The 27,539-nt window shown below is 41.4% G+C and overlaps 1 protein-coding gene across 1 annotated transcript in view; it reads right to left on the reverse strand.

Moving 5' to 3' along the window:
* Positions 1 to 7,470: 7,470 nt before the first annotated feature.
* Positions 7,471 to 27,539, reverse strand: part of ARHGDIA (Rho GDP dissociation inhibitor alpha) — a 30,508-nt gene continuing 10,439 nt past the window's right edge. Inside the window, exons 3-6 of the mRNA XM_030205162.1 lie at positions 18,595 to 18,678; positions 17,034 to 17,110; positions 10,150 to 10,213; positions 7,471 to 9,889 (exon numbers count right to left, since the gene is read on the reverse strand). Of these exons, the coding sequence (XP_030061022.1) occupies positions 9,690 to 9,889; positions 10,150 to 10,213; positions 17,034 to 17,110; positions 18,595 to 18,678 (425 nt within the window). The 3' untranslated portion in view covers positions 7,471 to 9,689. The remainder of the gene's footprint in view (positions 9,890 to 10,149; positions 10,214 to 17,033; positions 17,111 to 18,594; positions 18,679 to 27,539) is intronic.

Consider the following 27,539-nt stretch of genomic DNA (forward strand, 5'->3'; position numbering starts at 1 on the left):
ACTTTGTTCTATTTTATGCACAAATTCTGTTCTAAGATCCTTTTAAAAACCTACCTCTCATGTGCAATTGTATATTAAATCAACCTTTTTGAAGCTAAAAATACGGTCTCTTTGTGTTCTGAGTATATGGTATCTTTTATATATACTTAATTTATTTTATTGCAATTATCACGTTTGGTGATTGGTGGAAAAATTAATATCCTAAAACCTATAAATACAGCGCCTGCTCTTAAATTATAAACAGTAGCAAGTGCTCTAGAGCTCTTTCCCCCCAAGTAAATCATATCTTGTAACATATATTTAATTGTGGAGAATGTGGGAAGAAATATTGTGCCAAAGTAGCAGTGTTCTTAAATTATACTTTTGTATTTTGCTGCTTTATAGTGAACTGAGTATCAGGTTTCATTAATTAAATTTCCGATTGATAAACTGATAAGGTTTTCAGGGCATTTAGAATATTTAGAATGCTGTGCTGGATGGATGTTTGGTCTTATTTAGGTACTTATGCACTCATGTACTTTATGTATTTCATAATAAAATCTTCAGGCATGCTCTGGCATAAAATAAAAACCAATTTTGCAGTTTCTTTTGAGGAGGACATAGATAACCCCACTTTGCCTAAGCAATGCGTAGAATCCTCTGGCCCTAATCCTTGGACCCATAATGTAACTGATGATATTTCCATTCCCTCTCTAATGTTTTGTTTTAAAATGTAGCTTCTATTGTTCTTCTGAATGTGTAAGATTTAATTATGTCTCTCTGCAATAAGTAAGATTTAAAACATCTAAGCTTTAAAATTGTCTCTTTCTGATAAGTGACCCCCACCGGAGCTGAAAGTGAATACTGTGAAGTTTTAAAATTGTCTCTTTCTAATAGGTAACTCCCGCTGGAGCTGAAAATGAATACTGTGCTTTAATGTGAATTAACAAGATATGCTTATTTTTGTACAGGAAACTAAAGCCTAAGCTATATTCAGCTTGTATGCCGTGATCTAAGACCCTGAGAAGGAACTGTGAACCAAGAGAGGGAACCCCTACCAGAACCGGAGAGCCATGTGACCTGCCAAATTAATGTATAATGTGTTTTTCTGTCTTTTTCAGAGTTCGAGTGTAAATCTAAGATTAAATCTAAGATTTTATGGTGCTAGGAATTAATGCATACATGGCTATCTCGATGCCTGTTCTACTTATGAGATAATAATTCTGTTCTACTTATGAGATAGTGCGCCTTTCTAATTATGAGATAGAAAACCATGTTCACTATTAATATTTGCTAATTTTTGCTTATTGTATGCATAAGAAATGATTCTAAAAGAATGAAACTGCTTTGGCAATCCAAGATGGATGCCGCGTACGTTGCTTTTGTCTTCTTGTGTTCTACTTGCAGGTTAAGCTCAACCCTGGATCTGGAATGGACGATCAGAGACCTAAAGGCCTAATAGAGCTCTTTGTTTGTCATGTGGTCTCCATGTTTATATGTTTGTTTTATGTTATGGGGTACCCAGACAACTATAAACAGACATTCATAGACCCTCCCTACTAACAGCCCTTCCATTAGTTCACATTGTACCATGTCCTTTTCCAAGAAAAAAAAAAAGAGAAACCATTTTCACTGGCAGGCAAGCTATAGAGAAGAATCATTCAAGCTATGGCTCACATATAATAAGTTCTACTAATTGCTATCTAAGGTTATATATTCACATGTGTATATTTGAAAATATGAGCAAAGGTTTCTCTTTACATGATCTACCAGATACAGTCAGTATAGTGAATGTTTCTGATTACAGCCAGTAGGCACACAATGTCTCTCTGGAATGAAATATGGGCTGTGTGCAAAGCACAATTAGCATATCTTTTCTAAATTCTTTACAACATTAAACACATGAGTATTGTCTATTAATTTGCTACATTAAACACTACTAAAGCAGATAAATATGGCAACCTTTTATCACACTCACTACCCATAAATAGTTTCTCTCTGAAAGGTATTTCATGGCACTATACCATGACTCTGTTTTTGCTTATTTGGTCAATGATTAAGTAGATATTGTGGTATAGAATTGATAGGAATAATTATTTTCTTTTTGTGTATTATTATGATAACTAGTAAAAAAGGCCCGTTTCTGACACAAACGAAACGGGCGCTAGCAAGGTTTTCCTCGGAGTGTGTATGTTTGGGAGAGTGTATGTGAGAGTGACTGTGTGAGAGACAGAGTGAAAGTGTGTGTGTGTGTGTGTGAGAGAGAGTGAGTCTGGGTGTGAGTGTGTCTGTGAGTGTGTGCAAGTGCGTATGTGAGACAGTGTGAGAGAGTGTGTGTGTGACACAGATTCTCTGTGAGTGTATGAGACCAAGCGAGTGTGTGAGTAACTGTGTGACACATAAAGAGTGAATGTGATACAGTGTGAGACAGAGTGTGTGAGAGTGAGACTCAGAAAGACATTGTATGTGAGAGACAGAGTGTGTGTGTGACAGAGATACCTCCCTTCCTGTGCCTCTCTGGTGTCAGGCCCCCCTCCCCTGTCTGTGGTGTCTTGAGATTGCCACCACTGCACCCAAGCAATTGCTGTGCTGGAGGAGGGGGAGGGGGGATGTGTTGGGGGGGGGGGGGTCAGGTTGGAAGTATATGGTATCTTTTATATATACTTAATTTATTTAATTTATTGCAATTATCACCTTTGGTGATTGGTGGAGAAATTAATATCCTAAAACGTATAAATACAGCGCCTGCTCTTAAATTATAAACAGTAGCGAGTGCTCTAGAGCTCTTTCCCCCAAGTAAATCATATCTTGTAACATCAGGACTGCTTGAGAAGTCCAACTTGGATCCCAGCTTATGCAGGGGACTAGGGTGCAGTCTGAAAAAACACTCTCCATACTCAATCATCTGGAGCGACAAGCAACATTTTACTCCTTTTGATTATTGATCCATCTTCAAGATTGTTGCTGTAAAACCAGTACTGAACAAACAAGGTGGAACACTTGTCCACTTGTGCTGTTAAGCAGCAACGATTTAAGACTTTTATGATTTCCACTCCATTACTGTAGTAGACAAGAACTTATTTAAAAAAAGAAAAACCCCAGTTGGTAAAGCTGAAACAGTTTACAAAACTCAAGGTCTCAGTGCTATAGGACTGAACAGTGAGCAAACCAGCAACTTGCCCTTTACTTGTATTCCATATAAGAATTCTGGCTGCAAGTTCAGTACAATTAACTCCTAATTGGGAAGAACTACAATGTTTAAAAGTGCAGACAAGTCTATGCTAGAAGTACAAATGTTATTTGTATAAATCCCATTGTTTATGCTTGCCTTGTAATGCTCCATGTAGGCATAAGTACATAAGTGCTGCCATACTGGGACCGACCAAAGGTCCATCAAGCCCAGCATCCTGTTTCCAACAGTGGTCAACCCAGGTCACAAATACCTGGCAAGATCCCAAAAAAAGTACGAAACATTTTATGCTGCATATCCCAGAAATAAGCAGTGGGTTTTCCCCAAGTCCAACAATGGTCTATGGACTTTTCCTTTAGGAAGCTGTCCAAACCGTTTTTAAACCCCCGCTAAGCTAACAGATTTTACCATGTTCTCTGGTAACAAATTCCAGAGTTTAACTACACATTGAGTGAAGAAAAAATTTCTCCAATTCATTTTAAAAATTGACTACTTTGTAGCTTCATTGAATACCCCCTAGTCCTAGTATTTTTGGAAAGAGTAAACAAACGCTTCACATCTACCCTTTCGACTCCACTCATTATTTTATAGACCTCTATCATATCTCTCCTCAGCCGTCTTTTCTCCAAGCTGAAGAGCCCTAGCTGCTTTAGCCTTTCCTCATAGGGAAGTTGCCTCATCCTCTATAATTTTTCCCACCCTTCTCTGCACCTTTTCTAATTCCACTATATTTTTTTTGAGATGCAGTGACCAGAATTGAACACAATATTTGAGGTGCGGTCGCACCATGGAGTGATACAAAGGCATTATAACGTCCTCATTTTTGTTTTCCATTCCTTTCTTAATAATACCTAACATTCTATTTGTTTTCTTAGCCGGTGCAGCACACTGAGCAGAAGGTTTCAACGTATCATCGACGACGACACCTAGATCCCTTTTCTTGGTCGGTGACGCCTAACATGGAACCTTCCCTTATGTAGCTATAATTCGGGGTCCTCTTTCCCACATGCATCACTTTGCACTTGCTCACATTAAACATCATCTGTCATTTAGATGCCCAGTCTTGTAAGGTCCTCTTATAATTTTTCACAATCCTCTTGCCATTTAACAGCTTTGAATAACTTTGGGTCATCAGCAAATTTAATTACCTCAATAGTTACTCCCATCTCTAGGTCATTTATAAATATGTTAAAAAGCAGCGGTCCCAGCACAGACCCCGGGGGAACCCCACTAATTACCCTTCTCCATTGAGAATACTGACCATTTAACCCTACTCTCTGTTTTCTATCTTTTAACCAGTTTTTAATCCACAATAGAACACTACCTCCTATCCCATGACTCTCCAATTTCCTCTGGAGTCTTTCATGAGGTACTTTGTCAAACACCTTTTGAAAATCCAGATACACAATATCAACCAGCTCACCTTCACCTATGTTTGTTCACTCCTTCAAAGAAATGTAATAGATTGGTGAGGCAAGATTTCCCTTCACTAAATCCATCTTGGCTTTGTCTCATTACTCCAGGCTTTTGAATATGCTCTGTAATTTTGTTCTTTATAATAGTCTCTACCATTTTGCCCAGCAGTGACGTCAGGCTCACCGGTCTATAATTTCCCAGATCTCCTCTGGAACCTTTTTTAAAAATCAGCGTTACATTAGCCACCCTCCTATCTTCCGGTACCATGCTCGATTTTAAAGATAAATTACATATTACTAACAATAGTTCCGCAAGTTCATTTTTCAATTTTATCAGTAGGGTGGGATGGATACCATCCGGTCCAGGAGATTTGCTACTCTTCAATTTGTTAAATTGCCCCATTACAGCCTCTGGGTTTATGCAGATTTCATTCAGTTTCTCCGTATTTTCACATGTCCATATGCATAGCTGTTTTCACCTGCAGAAAGAAACTTATGTGTAGGGATACAGGCAGGATGAGGCATGGACAATAAAACTCAGCCAGGAAGTCAGACCTTGCTACCTAAAGGAAAGCAGGGAAAATACCTCAGTCACCACCCCCCCAGAGTGTACAAAAAAACCTCACAGCAATATCATTGTCCAGCCCTAGCAACAGACAGTGGTAATAGTTGGGGAAGAGAGGGGGAACAGGTACTTGGGTGGATGGGAAGGAAAGGCAATGCAAGGAGGAGAAAAATGCCAGGGGGAAGGGGGATAGCCAAGGAGGGTAGCCTGATAAACAGGAGACGGTACAAGGCTATCTAGCCCATTATATGGGCGGAAGTCAGTAGATGGAGCTGCTGGCGGTAGGCGGAGATTGCCGCTATACTGGTTCACCCAAAATAATAGCAAAAGATTATTAGAAATAAAGGACTGCCTATGGGTTGTCCATCTGTATAAAGTCAAAAGCCATTCCAGTTGGATAGGCAGTGCCTTAAAAGGTGGAGGGCAAAAGATTTTTTTTTTTTTTTAACATATTTGACAGCTTTTTAATTTGAAAGCTTCCTAGATGTAGATATAAATATCATGAAATAAAAACTGAGTATCACTAAAACAGCACTGGAGGAAACAACACTAATGAAGGCTGTATTTTGTTTTCATTTTTCTACACTGTTCTATACAATACAGTAATACATGGCTAAATTTCAGTGAGGATATCCTGTTTACTGATGGGTTGATCTTAATGTAATCTGCATTGGGAAGCTTGGTGTTATAACGATTGGAAATACAATTAAACTCTCCTTTCATTGGGGCACATGGCATCACATCTTCACCTCATCTCTTTTGTACAAATGGATTATTCTGTTTTGAGCATGTTTTAGGGACACGTGGTTTTAATAAGTCAAAATAATAAATATATTTTCTGTCCTGCAGATCTCTTATTTGTTTAAACATAACTTAAATGTGTTATAAGCCCCTAATGTAGTCCATTAGTTTGTCTTCTGCTTTGTCCTTGTGATGACTTACTGGGCTAAAACTGGAAATACAGCGATACACAGAATAATTCAGTAACATCCAGAACTTACTAACATTATAATTGTTTGCATTTGGGTAGTAATTGAGAAACTGCTGTTATTAAATCATATTAGGAAGCCTGACATTGACTTAACTCCTGCTGTGTATCAATTAGCTAATAGTTTTAAGGCTATATATTTTGTTTGCTGAACTTGTGCTGACTCATTTCCCCTCCATCAGATTCGTTCCTCCTTGGTTAGTTTTAAATAAGAAGTTAAAGAATGATTTACTCAGGTCTTACAACAAGGATGTCCCATCAAGCTATGCATCACCATTTGGAAAACATAAATGTCATTCAGTTTCACCTGTTCTACTGGTGCTTTCCCTTAGCCATCTTTATTCCCGGGACTCATCTATATACAAACACACAGCCTACTTCCCAGTCCCAGAAAGTAAATTATTGGCTTGCTCAAAATGCAGAGCCCCATTCCTTCAATACATCTGCCTAAAACTGTTGTATCCTGGAGCAGGACCACCATATGCAGAGAGTTAACCAAGCACCAGTCTGAATATTGGCCAGTTAACTTCCAAGTCCTAGCCAGATATGGTGCCAGCTCTCTCCCTCCTTCCCCCCCTTCCAATCCATTCTCCCACCTCCCGCCCCCCCTTCCAATCCATTCTCCCTCCTTCCCTAATGAGCAAACATCTCCCCGCCCAGTACCCCCCTTCCCAAAACACCCGAGGGAGGGGGGATAAGCACATGTTCAATATTATGCAGGTCCCTGCTAAATATTGGCTCCAGCGGCCCAGCGCACTACATTCAGCCCAGATATTCAGTTATCTGGACATGGCCTGGCTCTGAAGATCCAGGGTTCATTCTGCCCGTGGCAGTCAGTGTAAAAAAAAAAAGTCAACGAATCACACTGACTGTCATGGACTCAATATCCATTGCCTTCAGTCCAACTAGTATGTGACACCACCCAGTTACTGTTTTATACTTATTCTCTCTCTCATCAACACACATTATTTGAAGTTTACCTTCCACTCCCTGTACCTCTCCCATAACTGCAGTTTACCCCTCAAAATACTTATACAGGATGGAAATAGCTCCTTTTAACTTTTCAAGATCTTTCTGCTGGCAGGGCTTCCTTCTCCCCAAGGTGTCCCTCAGCCATGAGTTGTCAAAAGCATACGATTCCTTTCTTTTCCCATCTTTCAAAAATGTCCCTTGCTCTCATCCTGTTCCAAACCTGGGCTTGTGTCTTATTGGGGCCAGGGATGCCATTCTGTTTATATCTTTTTGAAGGCGTGGTCTCCAGGACTGCCCACAGTACAGTCTTAAGAACAAGTCCATCATTTCATTTATAAACACAGAAAGGAGAAAACGGCAGTTATCAGGATGTAGTCAGTTTTATTCCTTGCTGTAAAAGCAAATTAAATTTACAAATTTGTTTAATCTGCCCAGAAAAAGGGTTAGACAAACCAAGCAGCAAGTGGGAAGGAAACATATATGAAACTCCCTCTGCCACATATACTTGGTCCCAGTTGAAATAGTGAAATCTTGATATCAATTGGCTTCATCAGAACGCAGGTGATAAACCGGAAGACGTTAAGAGAGACAGGACCAGAGTCAGCATTATTGGAGGCCTGCTTTCTGTTGCCTAGAGGTGGGACCCCTAATCCCCAGGGCAATGACTTCCAAACTGTGGGCCACTCCTCCCTCTTGATGCCCAGTAGTGACAGTCACATGCCCCCAACCCCTCCTGGAAAGGCTTCTTGCTAAACTGGACCCCCATGTAAGAAACTGAGCTCGAATGCACAGTGCCTCGCACACACTGCACTGCTTTGGCTGAGTGGGGGAGAATCTATTTTGTTTGCTTTAGCACATGGGTCATGAGACATGTTAGCTGTTAAAATCAGGTTATGTTAGATAAAGTTTGAGAAGCACTGCCCTAAAGATAACTAAGCCAGTTCTCAGGTGACTAGCACGTAAAAACCAGAAAGAGGTTCTTAAAAATCTCATCCCCCCCCCCCCCCCCCTACAAAATTAGGTTAGTCCTGGCTTTCCATAATAAAAACAATAAATATAGCCAGACTAGCCACAAACAGGTAGCACTTAATCACAATGTGTTAGTTTATAACTCTTCTCAGAGACAGGAGTGAGGGCACTGGGAGAATGTAAATGACAGCAAAAGCAGCTTTCGTTGTCAAACACTTCTGACATAAGATGAAGCGCTGAATAGCACAAGCCAAACATCAGACTGGAAGCTGCTTTAGTTTATTTCATGAAAATCTAAGACTTTCCAGTTTTAAATATAGTTTTAGTAAATTCTGAAGCATTTGGGGCTTTTTGAGGTACAAAAACCCTGCACAAATCTGCAATACTGCAAATCTGTTTTGCATTCACATTCCTGGCAAAAGTTCAGGAAAGATCAGACTGTACTAAGCTTCTCCATGGACAATTAGCTCTCCTAGAACTCAGAAAAGCCTAGGCAGGCTTTTGAGCATGTGGAAGCTGTCTCTGCTATCTGCCCTTCTTCCTAAAAACCTTCCAGGCTTTTTGTCCGATGTGTTTCCCTTTCTCTCAATGACTAAGTGACTTATCCCAGTCCTGAAAAATTTATTCCAACTATTTTAACATCAAGATAATCAAATGGACAACAGGTGACCCCTCTGCATACAGCTGAATATTTTATTTTTTTTCCCTTAGTCCAGTGCTTGACCTTCTCCTGGAGCCACACCTAGCCGGCTGGGTTTTCATACTTACCTCAATGAATAATGATCATTGTAATGCAGAACGAGGACTGGTTGGGTCTTAGCTACCTATAATCTAACAGCGGGGGAAAAAGACAGAATCCTAAGCTGCCTTTATTTTTTTTAAACCAACAGAATGAAGGATGTGGGAGTGAAAGGCCTGCCACTGCCATAAGTGAGCAAGTTCAGTAAGGAAGAAAGGCCATCACACATTAGGACTGCCATTACATGCATTCTTCTTTAAAATGCTTTACCATTCTATTCCCAGTTCTCTTCCTCAAGAATTTACCATTCATACATTTAAGGCAACAAGAAATTTTGGCATGAGGGAAAAAGCTGCCACCAAACCAAAGTCAACACTCCAGAATCTTGCATTATTCCTTGGAAGATCTAAGTTCTGCCTCCTTGAGGCATCTAAGATTTTGAGGAGCTCAAAGGATAATAAAGGAATGCGACTAACTACAGAAAGTACTTTGGCAACCTCCCCGGCTAGACTCTTCCCAATAATGCTGTCCCTGGTCTAAGCCATGAACTCACAGACGCGTCCAGACTAACAGTACAAGTGCTAGGCCTGTCCTTCCAGCGTTAAGACGTTCACAATCACTGCTCAGCATCTCAAGAGTGTAAGAATCCATGGGAACAACACACCTTAAGAGATGACAAGGACAGATGGAAAACAGCCTTCCCTTGGTACAGCAAACCAACACCATCACTTGAAATTTTCCTAACATTGAAGGTTTCCCTCTTCTTAAAGACCAAAAAGAGATGAAGTAATAACATTTAGCAGCACTGGTGGGGGAATTCTACAGAGGCCATGGTGTAGCTAAATCTCTCTTTCCTGTTAGCCATCCTACGGCTAATTCTTCCAGTCCTTGCAGATCTTTAGGTTCCACTCCCAGGCCAGGTGCTTAGTTTTGTCATCATCTGTGAATTCAGACTTGATGGAGTAGTTGCCACATGCCAGGAAGCCTTTGGGTGCCTCCTCTGATGGGGTCAGGAAATCATATTCTTCCGCCCGGGGCCCATAGCTGCCAACCATGTACGACGACTTGTCAACTGAGGAAAGAAACAAAGTAAGAATTTGCTCTGTTTTCAGAATTATGTTTCAACTTTCTGATCTGCCCTGGCTAAATTATTTTTTGATTAGCAGACTACAAGTTGTGTAAAAGAAACAGAAACTAATCAAGAGAAAAGGTAGTACAGGGCCACCTCCGAGTGACCAACCAGCCAACAGTTCAACTCATCCTGTATAGCCAAGCAGAAGGCAAGTCAATATAAAAAAGTGTAATAACTACAAAAAAAAAAAGTCCACTTACGTGTTACCCCTTTCCTGCAAGTATGCTGACAATACTTCAAACCAGAAACGATCTCCCTGTTCACCTGCAGAACACACACACAAGGTTACACGTTAAACTCTAGTCTTGGAATCCACCATCATCATTCAGCAGATACATGTGGGATCCACACACACTTATCTGGCAGTGCAGACACACAAAGCAGCAGCAATTTGGAAAACAGCAAAATCTCGGTAAAGAGGCAGATCGACAAAACAAGGAAAAAATGGCAAAAGCACAAGGAGTGGGAAATACTAAAAGTTACTTCAGTAGTCGCAGGAATCTTACCTTTAAAGTTATACCAGACAATCCATTCAGGAAGGATAGGGAAGGAAGAAAGGGAAGGGGAATGATGTTATGTTAACAGAAATATTAAAGCGACAGAATTGCAGGATTTATGGGGTAAGAGGCGGCACTGTGGATTTGTCTGGAAAGATGAGAATGGAAAATCTTATTTATACTGGTGTGATATACAGGCCTCCTTCACAATTTGAATAAGCCAGATGTCGATTAGGGTATCCCTATTTGAGGGGTCTTCTAGAAGTAGAGAGATCTTGGATTCTCTAGAGGGGGAACTATTCCAGCAGTTAGTAATGGAACCCGTGCAAAATGGGGCTATAGTGGACTTAGTGCTTATGAACGGGGAGACTGTTTCTGATGTTATAGTAGGTATCATCTGGCATCCAGTGATCACCGGATGGTGTTGGTTTAATATTAAGATGGATGTGGAGAGGGGAGTGGCCTAGTGGTTAGTGCAGTGGACTTTGATCCTGGGGAACTGAGTTTGATTCCCACTGCAGCTCCTTGTGACTCTGGGCAAGTCACTTAACCCTCCATTGCCCCTGGTACAAAATAAGTACCTGAATATATGTAAACTACTTTGAATGTAGTTGCAAAAACCTCAGAAAGGTGGTATATGAAGTCCCATTTCCCTTTCCCCCTTTCCCTTATGACATCACAATATCAGAAGTGAGCCAAGTATCGGGCAATCAAGCCATTGTGACATCACTGATGAGGTTGGCTCTTATTGGTGGAATGAGTGGAGGAGTAGCCTAGTGGTTAGTGCAGTGGACTTTGATCCTGGGGAACTGGGTTCAATTCCCACTGCAGCTCCTTGTGACTCTGGGCAAGTCACTTAACCCTCCATTGCCTCAGGTACAAATAAGTACCTGAATATATGTAAACCGCTTTGAATGTAGTTGCAAAAACCTCAGAAAGGCGGTATATCAAGCCCCATTTCCCTTTCCCTTATGACATCAGAAGTGAGCCAAGTATCAGGCAATCAAGCCATTGTGACATCACTGATGAGGTTGGCTCTTATTGGTGGAATGAGTGGAGGAGTAGCCTAGTGGTTAGTGCAGTGGACTTTGATCCTGGGGAATATATTGGGCAATCAAGCCATTGTGACATCACTGATGAGGTTGGCTCTTATTGGTGGAATGAGTGGAGGAGTAGCCTAGTGGTTAGTGCAGTGGACTTTGATCCTGGGGAACTGGGTTCAATTCCCACTGCAGTTCCTTGTGACTCTGGGCAAGTCACTTAACCCTCCATTGCCTCAGGTACAAATAAGTACCTGAATATATGTAAACCGCTTTGAATGTAGTTGCAAAAACCTCAGAAAGGCGGTATACCAAGTCCCATTTCCCTTTCCCTTATGACATCAGAAGTGAGCCAAGTATCAGGCAATCAAGCCATTGTGACATCACTGATGAGGTTGGCTCTTATTGGTGGAATGAGTGGAGGAGTAGCCTAGTGGTTAGTGCAGTGGACTTTGATCCTGGGGAATATATTGGGCAATCAAGCCATTGTGACATCACTGATGAGGTTGGCTCTTATTGGTGGAATGAGTGGAGGAGTAGCCTAGTGGTTAGTGCAGTGGACTTTGATCCTGGGGAACTGGGTTCAATTCCCACTGCAGTTCCTTGTGACTCTGGGCAAGTCACTTAACCCTCCATTGCCTCAGGTACAAATAAGTACCTGAATATATGTAAACCGCTTTGAATGTAGTTGCAAAAACCTCAGAAAGGCGGTATACCAAGTCCCATTTCCCTTTCCCTTATGACATCAGAAGTGAGCCAAGTATCAGGCAATCAAGCCATTGTGACATCACTGATGAGGTTGGCTCTTATTGGTGGAATGAGTGGAGGAGTAGCCTAGTGGTTAGTGCAGTGGACTTTGATCCTGGGGAACTGGGTTCAATTCCCACTGCAGTTCCTTGTGACTCTGGGCAAGTCACTTAACCCTCCATTGCCTCAGGTACAAATAAGTACCTGAATATATGTAAACCGCTTTGAATGTAGTTGCAAAAACCACAGAAAGGCGGTAGATCAAGTCCCAGTTCCCTTCCCCTTCCTTCAAAAGTGAAGGTTCTAAACTTCAAACACACACAGAGAAACCTATACTACTACTAAAGACATTCAAAACTTATTTATGACTTTTTATAAGCAGCTTTACATCCCTGATATTAATCCTAAAAAAGCTGGTGATATTCCTATTTGGCTGGGGTTATATTGCAAGTGGTCTCGGGCTCAGATATGATGGCTGTTTCTAGACCCATTGAATTAGATAAGATCCATTGGGTGATATGGGACTTGCCGAATGGCAAAGTCCCAGGGTCGGATGGCTTTACAAACAAATTCTACAAATGTTTCATAACAATTTTAGCCCCGCTGCTATTAAAAGATATTTAATACCCGGAGACCTCGGAGTTGCCTCCTACGTGGCACCTTGTGATGATCATTATCTTGTTGAAGCCTGAGAGGAAGAAATATCTGTGTGGCTCCTATAGGCTCACTTCCTTGCTCGGCACAGATTATAAAATCCTCACAAAATATTGGCTGCTTGCTTACAGTGAGTTTTACCATCCCTTATTCATGAGGACCAAGCTGGGTTTATCAGGGGGAGGACAAAGCTTTCATATTAGAAAGACTTACATTTAATGTATAGAGCTCAAGCAGAGGCAGTACCAATGTTCCTTCTCTCCCTAGACGTGGAGAAGGCATTTGACCAAGTGCATTGGCCATATATGTTCTTGGTCTTGGACAAATTGGGATTTCTAGGCCACTACCTTTCTTGGCTTTGCTTAATATATGTGCAGTTGCAGGCTTGCATTGAAGTTAATGGCACACACTCAAGTGCTTTTTCCTTGCACTGTGGAACACGTCAGCGGTGCACTGTTGCGCCTGCTCTTTGCCCTTACTATCAAGCTCTTGGTGAATGCTATCCGAGCCCAGTAGGGTATTAGGAGCTTCCATTGAGATCAGGTGCACCACAAAATCATGCTCTTTGCGGATGTTGTCATGACCTTGACGAATCCTCATGTGTCACTGGACTGGACCACTAGGGAATTACAACATTATGGCTCGGTAGCAGGATTTAAAGTAAATATGAGTAAATTGGAAATTAAATATTACAGTAGATCCCAACCAGGAGGTGGCTCTAAGGGCCCACTTCATTTGGTTCCCCATTTTATACGTTGCATCAGCATTAATGTGACCAAAAAGGGAAAAAAAAAAAAAACTACATTTATGCAACTAATTATCCATCTAAACTTTAAAAAAGTTGTTAGAGGGCTTGGGCTTTCTCAGAATGGCCAAATTTCTGCTCTCAAAATGATGGTCCTTCCTACGCTTTTATACCTATTTATGGCACTGCCACTTTCCCTAAGAATTTTTTTTGTCAAATTGCAACACAAAATATTTTCCTATATCTGGAAAATGCGCCCAGCCACAGTGCAATGTGCCATGTTATATCAGACTAGATTGAAGGTGGGGTGGGGGGGGGGGGGGGGGGGGGGGGGGGGGGGAAGAGGGAATTGCACACTTCCTACTACATTATGAAGCTGCTCACCTTCGCATTCTGGTTGAGCGGTTCTGCCATTCTCATAAGCCTTGTGTGGATCCCATCTCCCTTTGGGCTATTCAGTGGTTGCCTAGGCCAGTTACTGGATGTGATTCATATGGTCTCCCCAGTGACCCAAAGCCCTCTGCTTTTATGGGGTAAATTGCAGGATAATTCTTCCCTGGTATATGGTTTTTTTTTTTTTTCTTTTTTAATATACGGCAATTCGATTTGCCCTGGGGTTTCAGCCGGGACAGATGGATTCTCTATACCACTTGTGTGAACGACAGGGGCTCTATCTTTTGAGTCAGGTTTGGGAAGAGGAGAAGATTGTCTTTCTGATCTTTGGGAGGAATATGGGATCCCCCCACCCCCCAACATGAACTTGGAGATTACCTGTATTGTTGAGCCCAGGGCGAATTACATTTAACAAGACACACTTAGACTACTACTACTACTTAACATTTCTAGAGCGCTACAAGGGTTACGCAGCGCTGTACAGATTAAGAAAAGGACAGTCCCCAAGGAGCTTATAATCTAATGGGCGAAATGTCAAGTAGGGGCAGACCAGATTTCCTGAACAGAGGTATGGTGGTTAGGTGCCGAAGGCGACATTGAAGAGGTGGGCTTTTAGCAAGGCTTTGAAGATGGGCAGGGAGGGGGCCTGGCATATGGGCTCAGGGAGTTTCTTCCAGAATGAATGTTACATGGGGGCAATGCCTGTATTGTATTATACTGGTAAATGGGGGGGGGGGGGGGGGGGGGTCAAGGGACCTTTCTGATATCTGGTGGGATTGCCTCTTGGTTAGTCACTATTGGACAATGGTGTTCGCTTTGCTCACAGAGATTCTTGGGATTCACTGGGATGCGGATTACTGAACATTAAACCTCCGGAGTTGCTGGGCAAGTTTTGTAAACTGGCTTTCCATATAATCACAGCTGGTCGAATTGCTCTGGCAGCAACTTGGAAACAAGCCTGTACACCTACGAGGTAGCAACTGCTGGTGAAGGGTATGGAGTCCAGGTGTGCGGATGTTATAATGCCGTTGTATCGCTCCATGGTGCGACCGCACCTGGAGTATTGTGTTCAGTACTGGTCTCCGTATCTCAAAAAAGATATAGTAGAATTGGAAAAGGTACAGCGAAGGGCGACGAAAATGATAGTGGGGATGGGACGACTTTCCTATGAAGAGAGGCTGAGAAGGCTAGGGCTTTTCAGCTTGGAGAAGAGACGGCTGAGGGGAGATATGATAGAAGTGTATAAAATGAGTGGAATGGATCGGGTGGATGTGAAGCGAATGTTCACGCTATCCAAAAATACTAGGACTAGAGGGCATGAGTTGAAGCTACAGTGTGGTAAATTTAAAACGAATCGGAGAAAATTTTTCTTCACCCAACGTGTAATTAGACTCTGGAATTCGTTGCCGGAGAACGTGGTACGGGCGGTTAGCTTGACGGAGTTTAAAAAGGGGTTAGATAGATTCCTAAAGGACAAGTCCATAGACCGCTATTAAATGGACTTGGAAAAATTCCGCATTTTTAGGTATAACTTGTCTGGAATGTTTTTACGTTTGGGGAGCGTGCCAGGTGCCCTTGACCTGGATTGGCCACTGTCGGTGACAGGATGCTGGGCTAGATGGACCTTTGGTCTTTCCCAGTATGGCACTACTTATGTACTTATGACTTCGTGTGTTGCACGTCTAAGTCAACTGCCTTACGGCGCAACAGAATGCGAAGTTTCCTTAAAGTCTGGGAGCCGTTTACTATCTGGCAGCGATTTGCTTTACCAGATGGTTTCTATTGACAGACTGTTGTGTTACCTTTGGGGGGGGGGGGGGGGGGGGGGGGTTAGGGCACTTGGGGTTTCAGCATCTTTTGTTGTGCCAGAGTATTCCTTTGCTTTATGCCCTGTCTGTATAACTTTTGCAGAGTTTGGCACTTTTGTTTGTTGAATGTTGTATCGCTCTGTTCTTTCAATAAAAAAACTAATTAAAAAAAACAAAAAGCAAATAAACCACGAACCCTCCAAGCTACACACATCCAATTCAATGACTCATTAGCCATGCAATCTCACTCACGTGACAGACATAGTTTACAATTTCTGGGCTATTTGCATCTTAATTGCTCTATTTGGTTATACTGAAGAAAACCATGTGCCACACTCAATAGCAGACACTTGTTAAAAGCTGCAGCCTGTCCTCTGGTTTCACTCCGCAACTGCTGGCTTTTTTTTTTTTGTTACATTTGTACCCCGCACTTTCCCACTCATGGCAGGCTCAACGCGGCAGGCAATGGAGGGTTAAGTGACTTGCTCAGAGTCACAAGGAGCTGCCTGTGCCTGAAGTGGGAATCGAACTCAGTTCCTCAGGACCAAAGTCCACCACCCTAACCACTAGGCCGCTCCTCCACTGTTGCTACTATTTGAGATTCTACATGGAATGTTGCAGATCACCAATGTGGCCGCCCAGGCTTCTGCGAGTCTGACGTCCTGCACGTACATGCAGGACGTCAGACTCACAGAAGCAGAAGCCTGCGCGTCCACATTGGTGATCTGCAACATTCCATGTAGAATCTCCAATAGAAGCAACATTCCATGTAGAATCTCCAATAGTAGCAACATTCCATGTAGAATCTCCAACAGTAGCAACATTCCATGTAGAATCTCCAATAGTAGCAACATTCCATGTAGAATCTCCAATAGTATCTATTTTATTTTTGTTACATTTGTACCCTGCGCTTTCCCATTCATGGCAGGCTCAATGCGGCTTACATGGGGCAATGGAGGGTTAAGTGACTTGCCCAGAGTCACAAGGAGCTGCCTGTGCCGGGAATCGAACTCAGTTCCCCAGGACCAAAGTCCACCACCCTAACCACTAGGCCACTCCTGAACAGATATTTGCAAATTATCATTTTACCAGCCATAAGAACATTCACTTACAGTGTAAGATGTTAAATAATGAAGAGATAGAATATGTCAGAACCAGAGCATCCTAAAGAAGGCTTCCAGCTGGTAGTCTCCTGCTCACCTTGAAGCTGATTTTCATTCTGTACTGCACGCCTTCTTTCAGCACAAATGACCGCTTCTTCAAACTCTCCAGGTCTCCTACAGAAAAAAAAAAACGTGACCCTAATCCCATCTAGAAATGCAGAAATAGAACCTATGAATCTGCCGAGGGCTCTTTTCACCACTCTCCCGGCACACTCCTTAGTACACATGTGCTGTGCTCTATCCCCTGTGCTGCCTGAACATAGATGCTTCATCTGAAGACTGTCAATAGCAATTAGACAAAGATGGAAGGACTTCTCCCCACTCTGACAAGGTAACCTGCACAAACGCCAGCAACCATTTCTTTCTGCAGAAGCACTGGGTGGCTCTTAATCCCTAAGAATACCAAACCAGTCCTCAGAAAGCAGGATACATTTGAAGATTGTGGTGAAGGAAAATATACAGCCTAATTGTAGACACAGACCACAGGGCCTGATACAGATCTAAGGCCTTAACTTCACACTCACAGCTAAAGACTCCCTATGTTTCTATAAAGCTTTTTAATGTTATTCCTAAAAATATGACTTTAGAACCTTTTTTCCATTACAAAAAAAATGCCTACTGGGCATTATTTATACCTCTGAGGCATTTGAATGTCTCTCGTATGTCCCTTCCTCTTTTTTCTACCTATCTAGTGCTGTAGATATTGCAATCTCATGGACCAGAGACATCCAACCACTTTAGAAGCCGAGTTTCCGGGCAATCCCATGGACCAGAGACATCCAACCACTTTAGAAGCCGAGTTTCAGGGCACGGCAGTCAGCAGGCACATGAACAGAGCTTCTTCCCTCATCTGCTGATTCTCAGACTTACTGTATAAGTGCCATCAAGTGCCATTACGGCATAATGTAAACCACATTGAGCCTGCAAACTGGTGGGAAAATGTGGGCTACAAATGCAAATAAATAAATAAATAAATAAAATAAGTGAAGGACCAAGAATTGGCAGGACAGGGGACAAGGCAGAAGGGATAAAGGGGTGGGGGAAAACAATGCAAGAATTATCAATAGGATTAGAAAGAAGAATTTAAAGAGAAAAAAAAATAGAAAGTTGGGGACAAGTAAAAAAGAAAAAGGCTATAATGAGAAGGAAACAGCAGAAGGTCAGCAGCACAGGGCCAATGCAAGGCTACACATCTCTTCACTCTCCTAGTTTAGGGTCGTGCATGGGAGGGGAGGAAGGAGCCATGGGGGACTAACACTGTCTTCCATACACCAACCCCACAAGTCAGTTCCCGAGATAGGACAGAGGAGACTGGGACCCACAGCAGCTACGGGGCTTTTCTGCAGTGGCTGAGAGAAGTCCACCGATTGCCTTTGCTTCTCTGGGTAGAAAAAGGGCAGGAGAGCACCTGCGAAATTCCCAGCCTTGCTCATACTTATCTGTACCAATATTACATTGTCACATCACAGAATATCAGCCATTTAACAAGAATGCAGCACAGCTGCAGGTGATATCATGCTAAGTTACTGGAGTCATCTTTCAGAAAGGTGTTCCTACAGCTCTGCTCAAAAAGAATCCAAACACAAACTGCACCTTACCTGTCAGGTCAAGCTCCATGGGGAATGGTGCACTCTCACAAACCAAGGTAAGTTTGGTCACTACCACATTTGGACTGTTGTGATCTACAAAAAATCAAAATAGAATTTATGTTATGATGGACCCTAAGAGCAGCAAGATCAGTTTACCCTTCACGCTCGCTGCATGCCAGGTCTATGTACAGCACAACAGCTTCCTGGAAGCCTTTATGCTCAAGGTACTGAAAGAGGCACATTAAAACTTTTACCAATAAAATAACTCCCAGCCTTCTGGAGCGCCCTCTAGTGAACCTGCCAAGAATATAAGAATGTACATCCCGCATTTTTCAAATAAAAACAAATGGATTAGCAGCTTGGCCCACTGGTTCAGGATGCACCTACCCCTCTTCTCTCTTTTGTCCCAGAATGTTTTATTTCTTATGTATTTGAATGCACTTGGTTGCAGTTTGCGGTTATTTATCTCCTTTCAAGCTCTTGCCTACTTCATTCTATTATTCACAGACAGGCATACAATTCATTATTTAATATAATTTTTTTTTTAAGCATTGGTTTTTTTTTCTTGTTATCTTGTCAAACACATAATCCACTATTTATATTCAAGTGATCATCACATGAATGAGTTCACATAATCAACTATTTCATTAATATGCACATATAGGAACAGACTTAAAGATCTAAAGCTCTAGGGAAATGAAAAAGCCACAAATCTTACTTACTACAATTCCTCTGAAGCCCGCTAGACCAGTCCAGAGGCATGGGTTTGTGACCTGGATTGGCCACTATTGGAAACAGAATACTGTGATAGATGGACCACTGGTTTGACCCAGTATGGCTATTCTTATATGTCACTCTGCCAGCAGATGGAGACAGAGCCACACATTTCCAGTGACACTGTAATAGAGCTGATATGCAGACAGCTGACAGTACTCTAACATGAAGGAAAACTTCAGAAATTAGAGACTGACTATAGCCTAAAAGCTCCGAGGTAGGCCATCTTCTGAATTGTTTGAAGCAAACTTACCTGCCACTACACAAGTCTTGTGGATAAACTGAATACTCAAGAAGACTGTTGAACAATGGAGAGTAAACTGCTAGGGATGAGCTGAGCTCCTTCCTTGAGGCAAATCACAGATCTGATATTATAAGCATGCCCATGCAGGCTATTGGACAAAAGACTGAGAAAAACAGCACAGAAGCTGGATGACAAAGTTCCTTATGAGAGACTCCTGAGAAAGTTAAAAAGTCATGAGATAGGAGACTATCATTCTGTGGATTAGGAATTGGTTATTGAACAGAAAACAGAGGTTAGAGTTAAATGTCCACTTTTCTCAATGGAAGAAAGTGAATAGTGGAGTGTAGCAAGGATCTGTATTAGGACCGGTGCTATTTAACATTTATAAATGATCTGGAAATCGGAACAAATGAGCTGATTCAATTTGCAGATGATATAAAACTATTCAAAGTTGGCAAAACACATGTGGACTGTGAATTGCAGAAGATCTTTGAAAACTGGGCTGCCAAATGACAGATGAAATTTATCCCCCCCCCCCCCCATTTACTAAGCTGCGCTAATGCCGACACAGCTCATTCACTTTGAATGGGTTGTCGGCATTGCTGTATGGCTCAGTAAACCGGGGGGGGGGGGGGGGGGGGGGGGGGGGTTAATGTGGACAAATCCAAAGTGATGCACTTTGGGAACAATAATCCGAATCATAGTTACCTGATGCTAGAATCCACCTTGGGGAATCAAAACCCAAGAAAAAGATCTAGGTGTCGAAGACAATACGCTGAAATTTTCTGCCTAATGTGCTGCAGCAGCTAAAAAAGCAAACAGGATGCTAGGAATTATTAGGATAGGGATGGTAAATAAGACCAAGATTATTATAATGCCTCTATCACTCCATGGTGCAAACTCACCTTGAGTACTGTGTTCAATTCTGGTCACCATATCTCAAAAAAAGAAGATTACAGCAAATTAGAAACAGTTTAAAGAACAGCGACCAAAATGAAAGGAAGATGAAACTCCTCCCATATGAGAAGAGGCTAAAGAGGTCAGGGCTCTGAATTGAGTTTTCACTCTTTGAAAAAGAAGTCTAGGGGACACAAAATTACATGGAAATATTTTTAAAACAAATAGGAGGAAAAGTTCTCTCGGGGCTTTTTTAAAAGATCTGTGAAGAGGAGAGTTGTCCGATTTCTGGACGTTGCTAGCAGCTTGCCACAGGGTTCTCCGCTTTCACCATCTTTAATATATTGATGCAACCGTTAGCTTGTCAATTGGAGAAACTTAAGCTGCAGGTGTCACGTCTATGAAGACGACACTAATTATTCCATTTACTCCTGGAAACCTATTGCACAAGCAGAATCTTTCTTGCTGTTTGTTAACAGTGGAAACCTGGGTTCAATCTTCTAAGTTAAAGATGAATAAGGACAAAACAACATTTATGGATTGGTTCACCTGACCTGGTGAAATCCAATCCTGTATTCTCATTGGGAGATCTTAAAACCAAACCAGTTACTGTAGCTAGGATTTTAGGAGTGGAAATCGATTGTCAGTTGTCCTTAAGTCAACAGGTTAATAAGGTGTAAAGAACTATCTGCTTAAAAATCTGAGGACGATGCAAAGGTTTTTTGACGAAGACATTTTTAATTTGTTGGTGCAATCTTTAATCCTGTCCCAGATTTCTGCAACTCTACATATATTGGCTGCACAAAGAATTTAAAAACCAAGCTAGAAAGGGTGCAGAATGCGGCTGTTAAGAGGCATCAAACATGATTCTACTCCTTTAATGAAACAATTACACTGGTTGCCGATAGAGGCCAGATTAGAATTTACATAGTAACATAGTAAATGACGGCAGATAAAGACCTGTATGATCCATCCAGTCTGCCCAACAAGATAAACTCATTTTACATGTAAGTGATACTTTCCATATCTATTCAGTTATGATCAGTGTGTAGACCATAGAAGTCTACCCAGCACCGGCTTTGCTTCCCAATTACCGGCGATGCCACCCAATCTCTGCAAAAATTCCATAGATCCATTCCTTCTAAACAGGATTCCTTTGTGTTTTTAGAAACATGACGGCAGATAAAGGTCATATTACCCATCCAGTCTGCCCATCCTCTGTTACCCCTTACTCTTCCTTTTCCTAAGCGATCCCACGTTTATCCCAAGCCTTTTTAAATTCTGGAACAGTCCTCAACTCCACAACCTCCACCGGGAGGCTATTCCATGCCTCCATCACCCTTTCCATGATAAAATACTTCCTGACATTAGTTCTGAGTCTGCCCCCCTTCAACTTCAATTCATGTTCTCTAGTTCTACCATCTTCCCGTTTCCGGCAAAGGTTTGATTGCGGATAAATACCTTTCAAATATTTGAACGTCTGTATCATGTCACCCGTTTCTCCTTTCCTCCAAGATCTTTTATAGAGATAACCCTGTTTACTTGTCCAATTACGTTTCAGTTCTGAATGGAATGGTCTCAAGAGTAAGCAGAAATGATTTCACACTTGCCTTTCCTTCTGTTACGCAGGTGAAGGCTTTTATACTAATTGTTAGAGATTTCACAGGAAGCACTTCCCAGATTTTGTCTGCCAGAGATTTGGCTATATGTTTCTCTGGAAAGGTCTAAGGTCCTCAAAGCTCATTAGTTTAAATTATCCATTTAGCTCTACATTGCAGGACTCTTTTCCTGCAAGCTCCCTCCAAATGTCTGCACTTCAATCATCATCTTCCCCAATGCCATTGGAGTGGAAGCAGCAATACAGTACATTATCCACCTTCTATTCTTCAATTTCCCTTGCAGTTACACAGGCTCAAAAAAAGTCTACAACTTCTCTCCAAGATCCAATCATAAGCCATACTGGGATACATCAAAGGTTCATCGAACCCAGTATCTGGTTTCCAACAGTGGTTAATCCAGGTCACAAGTACCTGGCAAGATCACAAACAAGAGATTTTATGCTGCTTATCCTAGAAATAAGCAGTGGATTTTACCATCAATTTTAGTTAAGCAATTTTAAAGTTTTCTGGTCCTATATCTTCAATCTATGAGTTCGTCCAGTTGTTTTTAAGCCAGGAGTGTTTCTAGCACACTGAAAGTTGCGTATATTTGTCCATTAATGTAAAGAGGTGTGGTAGCCGTGTTAGTCCACTCTTAAAGGTTATCAATAGAAATCAAACAAAATAAAACGATACCTTTTTTATTGGACATAACTTAATACATTTCTTGATTAGCTTTCGAAGGTTGCCCATTTCAAGTATCTTAAAGGCTTTTCTTTCTTCTTTTGTTAGATTGAAAAATGGATTCTTCTTATTTTTCTCCAAAAGATCTAAATCTTTAAGTACCATTCTCTCAAAGGCTTGTATCATTTATTCCTAGAGTTTTCGGTTTTGAAAGCATTGTGTTTATACCCATTTGTTTAGATAAACTTTTATTAATTTAGATCATCAGTTTTGTAACTTTTATGAACATTTCACAATTAAGCACTGTTTATTTTAAAATCTGGCTCTCAAATGTAAAATATCTATCTGGCCCTTTAAGATACTTGCAATGTGCTTAGAGATGACCTTTAACCTCATGATGATGCTATATGAGTCATGGGTCTCACAGAAGCTAGTAATGCTAATGCATATCAGTTCAGTTGGAAGTAGCAGATAAGTGGGTAAGTGTTTGCTTTATTTCTGTTCATCTTGCACATCTTTGGAATATGTAGGGAGTCGAGCTGTGATCTGATGGAGACGTACTAGATGTTTTTAAGATTGAGTGCTTGCAGTGCTTTCTCTGCTGTTACATTTTTGTGAGAAGTCTTTTATTCAGTGAACTGTTTCCTGCCTCTAGCAGTAATGTGGACTGGTTATTTATTTCTAAGGAGTTTTTTTGGTTTTGTGTTAAGAATATCAGTGGAGAAACTAGAATGTCTAGAGTCTTTTAAAAGTTTTGTGTACATTTAGATATGCTTCTTGTCTGATGATACTTTTATTTTTTGTTTTTGTATCTGTGTAGAACTAGATTTTTGGAACTACTAGTGTAAATGATATATTTATATACACTTTTGATAGGTATGTATAAAGAAATTTCTTCCCCTCTTCATTGAATTGTTTTGATTCTAATTATATGATCTTAACATTTTTTTATTGAGAGTTATAAATGTGATATGAGTAATTGTAGATGTTCTGATAAAATTGTGTGTGATATATGATTTTGATAATTATAAATATTTGTTTTACAGATATCATGTATGTCTATACATGTTTTTTTAGAACTTTTAAAGGATTGTTTTATATATATTGAATCTTTTTTTAAATAATTGCCTTTTATTAGTTGAATCATGCTTATGACATTGTTAATACGTATGGTTATACATGTTTTTATACTTGTTTTGTTTTTATAGTTTGTACCCCTGACGCAGCCTGAGGGCGAAACGTGGCCATGTCAGGTATTGTTCCAATAAATGCATTTGATCCCACTGCTTTGCTGTTTTTTATCTATTGTTTTGTAAGCAGTTGTTTGCCTTTTTGTTTTTTTTTTTTTGTTTTACACTGGGATAAAAGAATTTTTATTGTAACCATTTATTTACTCTAACAAATTTTAGCATTATTATACAAGAGAAAAACTAATCTCTAGAGTGTTTCCTTTGCCAGAAGGGCTTTCTTTCAGTCTTCTGTTTTGGTTAGCGTCCCTTTAGAGGCAAGAGGGTTAATTGTTAATACAATCCCCACTGGTTTGGACTGGTGTAACTGAATAATAAGGAATGTCCCAGTTAACTCTTATTCCAAATAAGCAATGGGCTATTTCTAGTCCCTCTCCAGCAAAAGCTGGTTGGAAAAAAAACAAAAACAAACAACAAAAACATTCAGAATTTAAGTCCAAGAACCTGGAGAAGTGAACTCTTAATGGCTCTCCTGGTCCCCCAGGTAGTCTAGTCCTGAAATATCAGATTTGTTTCTCAAGTTTAAAAGGCAACAAAAGAAACACGCACTCTCTTACTTCCTGATTCCAGACTTCATCAATGTTTCATTTCCAGCCCTGGGCTCTCAGGAAAACCTAGAATGGATATCTGCAAGCACGTCCCAAGCTCTATCCAGTTCCAAACCCTGTTCAGTTACAGCAGTAAACTATCTCAAGAGTCCTGGAAGACTGGAAGCTATTTTCCTTTTCCCCTCAGACTTGCTGTCACTAAAAGTCCTTTTCTTATATCAGCTATTTCAGCTTAACAAACACGAAAAAGAAAAACCAGGGGCAGCTGCTGCTCTTGTCTGTTGCTGCTTCTGTTCCTCCTCCACATACATCAGGAGTCCAAGAAAAAATGCAGAAGCACAGGAAGAAGCCATCTGCCTCTCCCCTATCCCCACTGGTTTCTTTTTAAAAAGTCACAACTTAAAACAAATGCCACTTATGCCCAATAGCCCAGGTCTCAATCCACAGCCACACCAGCTTATCCTGTTTTAGGGACAACCACTGATCCAGTGGGAAATTGGGACTAGGGCTACTTTCTCCCCATGGATCCTCGCCAAATTTATTTGCCTTTCAAAGAACTATGCCCTGCTCCCTTTCGTCTCCCTGAGCCTATCCCTTCTCCTCAGTGGGGTTTATGTTCCTTCCTGGTGAGTTGGAGGCTCTTACCTATTTCACTCCCTTCACATTCAGTCCTTGGGGCACTGTGCTTGTCCTGCCATGGCTGAGTAACACAGGGCCTGAAGGGAGACTTCCTGATCCATAAAACAGGTCAGAATCCAGGGCCACCAGACTGGCCTTATTGCACTTTACCTTAGCAAAGGGCAAGTGAGGTTGTGCTCTCCTACAACACTACAGTGGTTTATTTATATACAAGAAATTAGGGCTGCATGATTAACATATTTAAAAAAACAAGAACATGCATTAAATTTTAATGCTCTTAACAGCAGGGCTCTCCCCCTCACCTGCAATCTCCCTCCCCCTCCATAACCTGCTTTGCCCCGTCTCCCTTTCCTCTCCGCCTCCCACTGGCTAACTCATTTACCTGGTCTCCTACTCCCGTCCTGGGCCTGCTACTTCATTGGGTCTGAGCAGCACCAGCAGTAAGCAAAAGGCTGGCACAGATACAGTCCCCTGTGTGTGGTGCTGCTGCTGGCTCTGCTGGACCCAGAAACAGGAAGTTATATCAGAGGCCCCGGAAACAGAGTTCAGAGCACAGATAGTGAGAAGCAAAACCGGAGACGGGAACAATATTATAAAAATAAAATCAGCAAAGGTAAGAAAAATGATTTTGTTTTCAATTTAGTAATTGAAATGCTATTGTCTATATTTTGCACTATAAAGGAGGAAAACGTGAGGAGAGCACTTTATACAACAGAGTCAATCTGGTGGCCCTGGATTCCAACCTGTTTTTATGGATTAGGAAGTTCCTTCAGGACCAATGGACCCTGTGTTACTCGACCACGGCAGGAGGCTTGTTTGATGTAACCACATGGGGTGGGGGAGAACGGGAAGGTTAATTCTTCTTGGGCATTAATTTATATGTTTAAGGTGTTTGAATGTTTCTCTTTGTGCCCCCTCCTCTAGGATCTACACGTCACGTCACTCTCCCAGCACTTTGACATCTTGGCAAGGGAATGTGGAGACCAGCAAGACAGCAAATAATTCTGAAGGGGCCACAAGAAAGCCTCTATCCAAGGAACCAGATCCAAAATTGCTGCCCTGGAGCCCAGTAGCTGAAGTAATCCCTCAACCTTTATCATAACAACTCACCTTTACATTTCCTGCTGTCAAAATTTCTCTCTGTCACTCACTTTCCTTTATAGCATTGTAGCTCTTTTATTTATTTATTTCTGCGTGTTTTATGTTTCAATAGTTTTTATTGATGATCAACAAGTTAAACAAACCGCTACATGTCTCCCCTAACAATTAAAGAGCTAACTAAGGTTATACATCGGAATTTAAATCATACAACTAGATCATCATCAAGGTTTCACATTTTCTCCCCAACCCCATTTCCCACCTGTTAAGTCATTTTATTGGAAACAGTTGCATCGAAAAAACGGACCCCAGTACAAGCAAAGGCTTTCGCACAGATACAGCAATATTGCATTGAGTTATTCAAAGAATTCACCCCAACAACTGCCCAAACTGAAAAGATCACTCCCACCCTCCCTACCTTCCCCCTACCCACTTGTGAACTTTTTAAATGTTCAAAATAAAGCTTCGTGCTCTCGAGGGCATGGTTAGCCACAATGGCTCCCATACCATGCGGAACCTCTCTCCTTCTGTGCTGTCCAGTGATTTCACACGGCATCTATCCAGCCGCATTTGATGTATCAGCTGTGCACGCCAGCATGCTAGTGGTGGCATGAGATCTGATCGCCAAGATTTCAAGATCGTGGTAATCCCAAATAAAATTGACCACTGCACATATCTCTTAAAGCCTTTAGGTGGTGTCGCAGTAAATTTGTAACTAAAAAATAATATCATCGGATCACACACTACAGAGCATTCCCACTGTGACTGCAATGAGGAAAGGATGGCCCTCCAAAAGGCCTGCACCCGGGGACAGAGCCAGAACATGTGCCCAAGTGTGGCTGACCCTCTTCCACATCGTGCGCATGTCCCATCACAAGACTCAGTTATTCTGGCCATTCTTTTAGGGGCCATGTAGGTTCTCATAAAAAATCTGTATAACCGTTCACCCTGAGGGACCGAAAAGTGCATTTTGTAGATACTACCCAAGAACCTCTGTCCAGTATCTGTTGTAACTGTGCAGCCAAGATCCTCAGTCCACGCTTTAGTCACCCCTATATAATCTATATTTCTGCGTGTTTTATTTTTCTACACTGCTTTGATGCCTATATTAAATTCAATAAACCGTAAACCTTGGCAGCTTTTTGAGAATAAATAAATTCAACTTGCAATATCAACCCGATTGCTCTTTTGTGCATCATGAAGACCCAGCTGATCCTTACGTTGA

Source organism: Microcaecilia unicolor, chromosome 6 (genome assembly GCF_901765095.1).
Source record: "Microcaecilia unicolor chromosome 6, aMicUni1.1, whole genome shotgun sequence".
Lineage (NCBI taxonomy): Eukaryota > Metazoa > Chordata > Amphibia > Gymnophiona > Siphonopidae > Microcaecilia > Microcaecilia unicolor.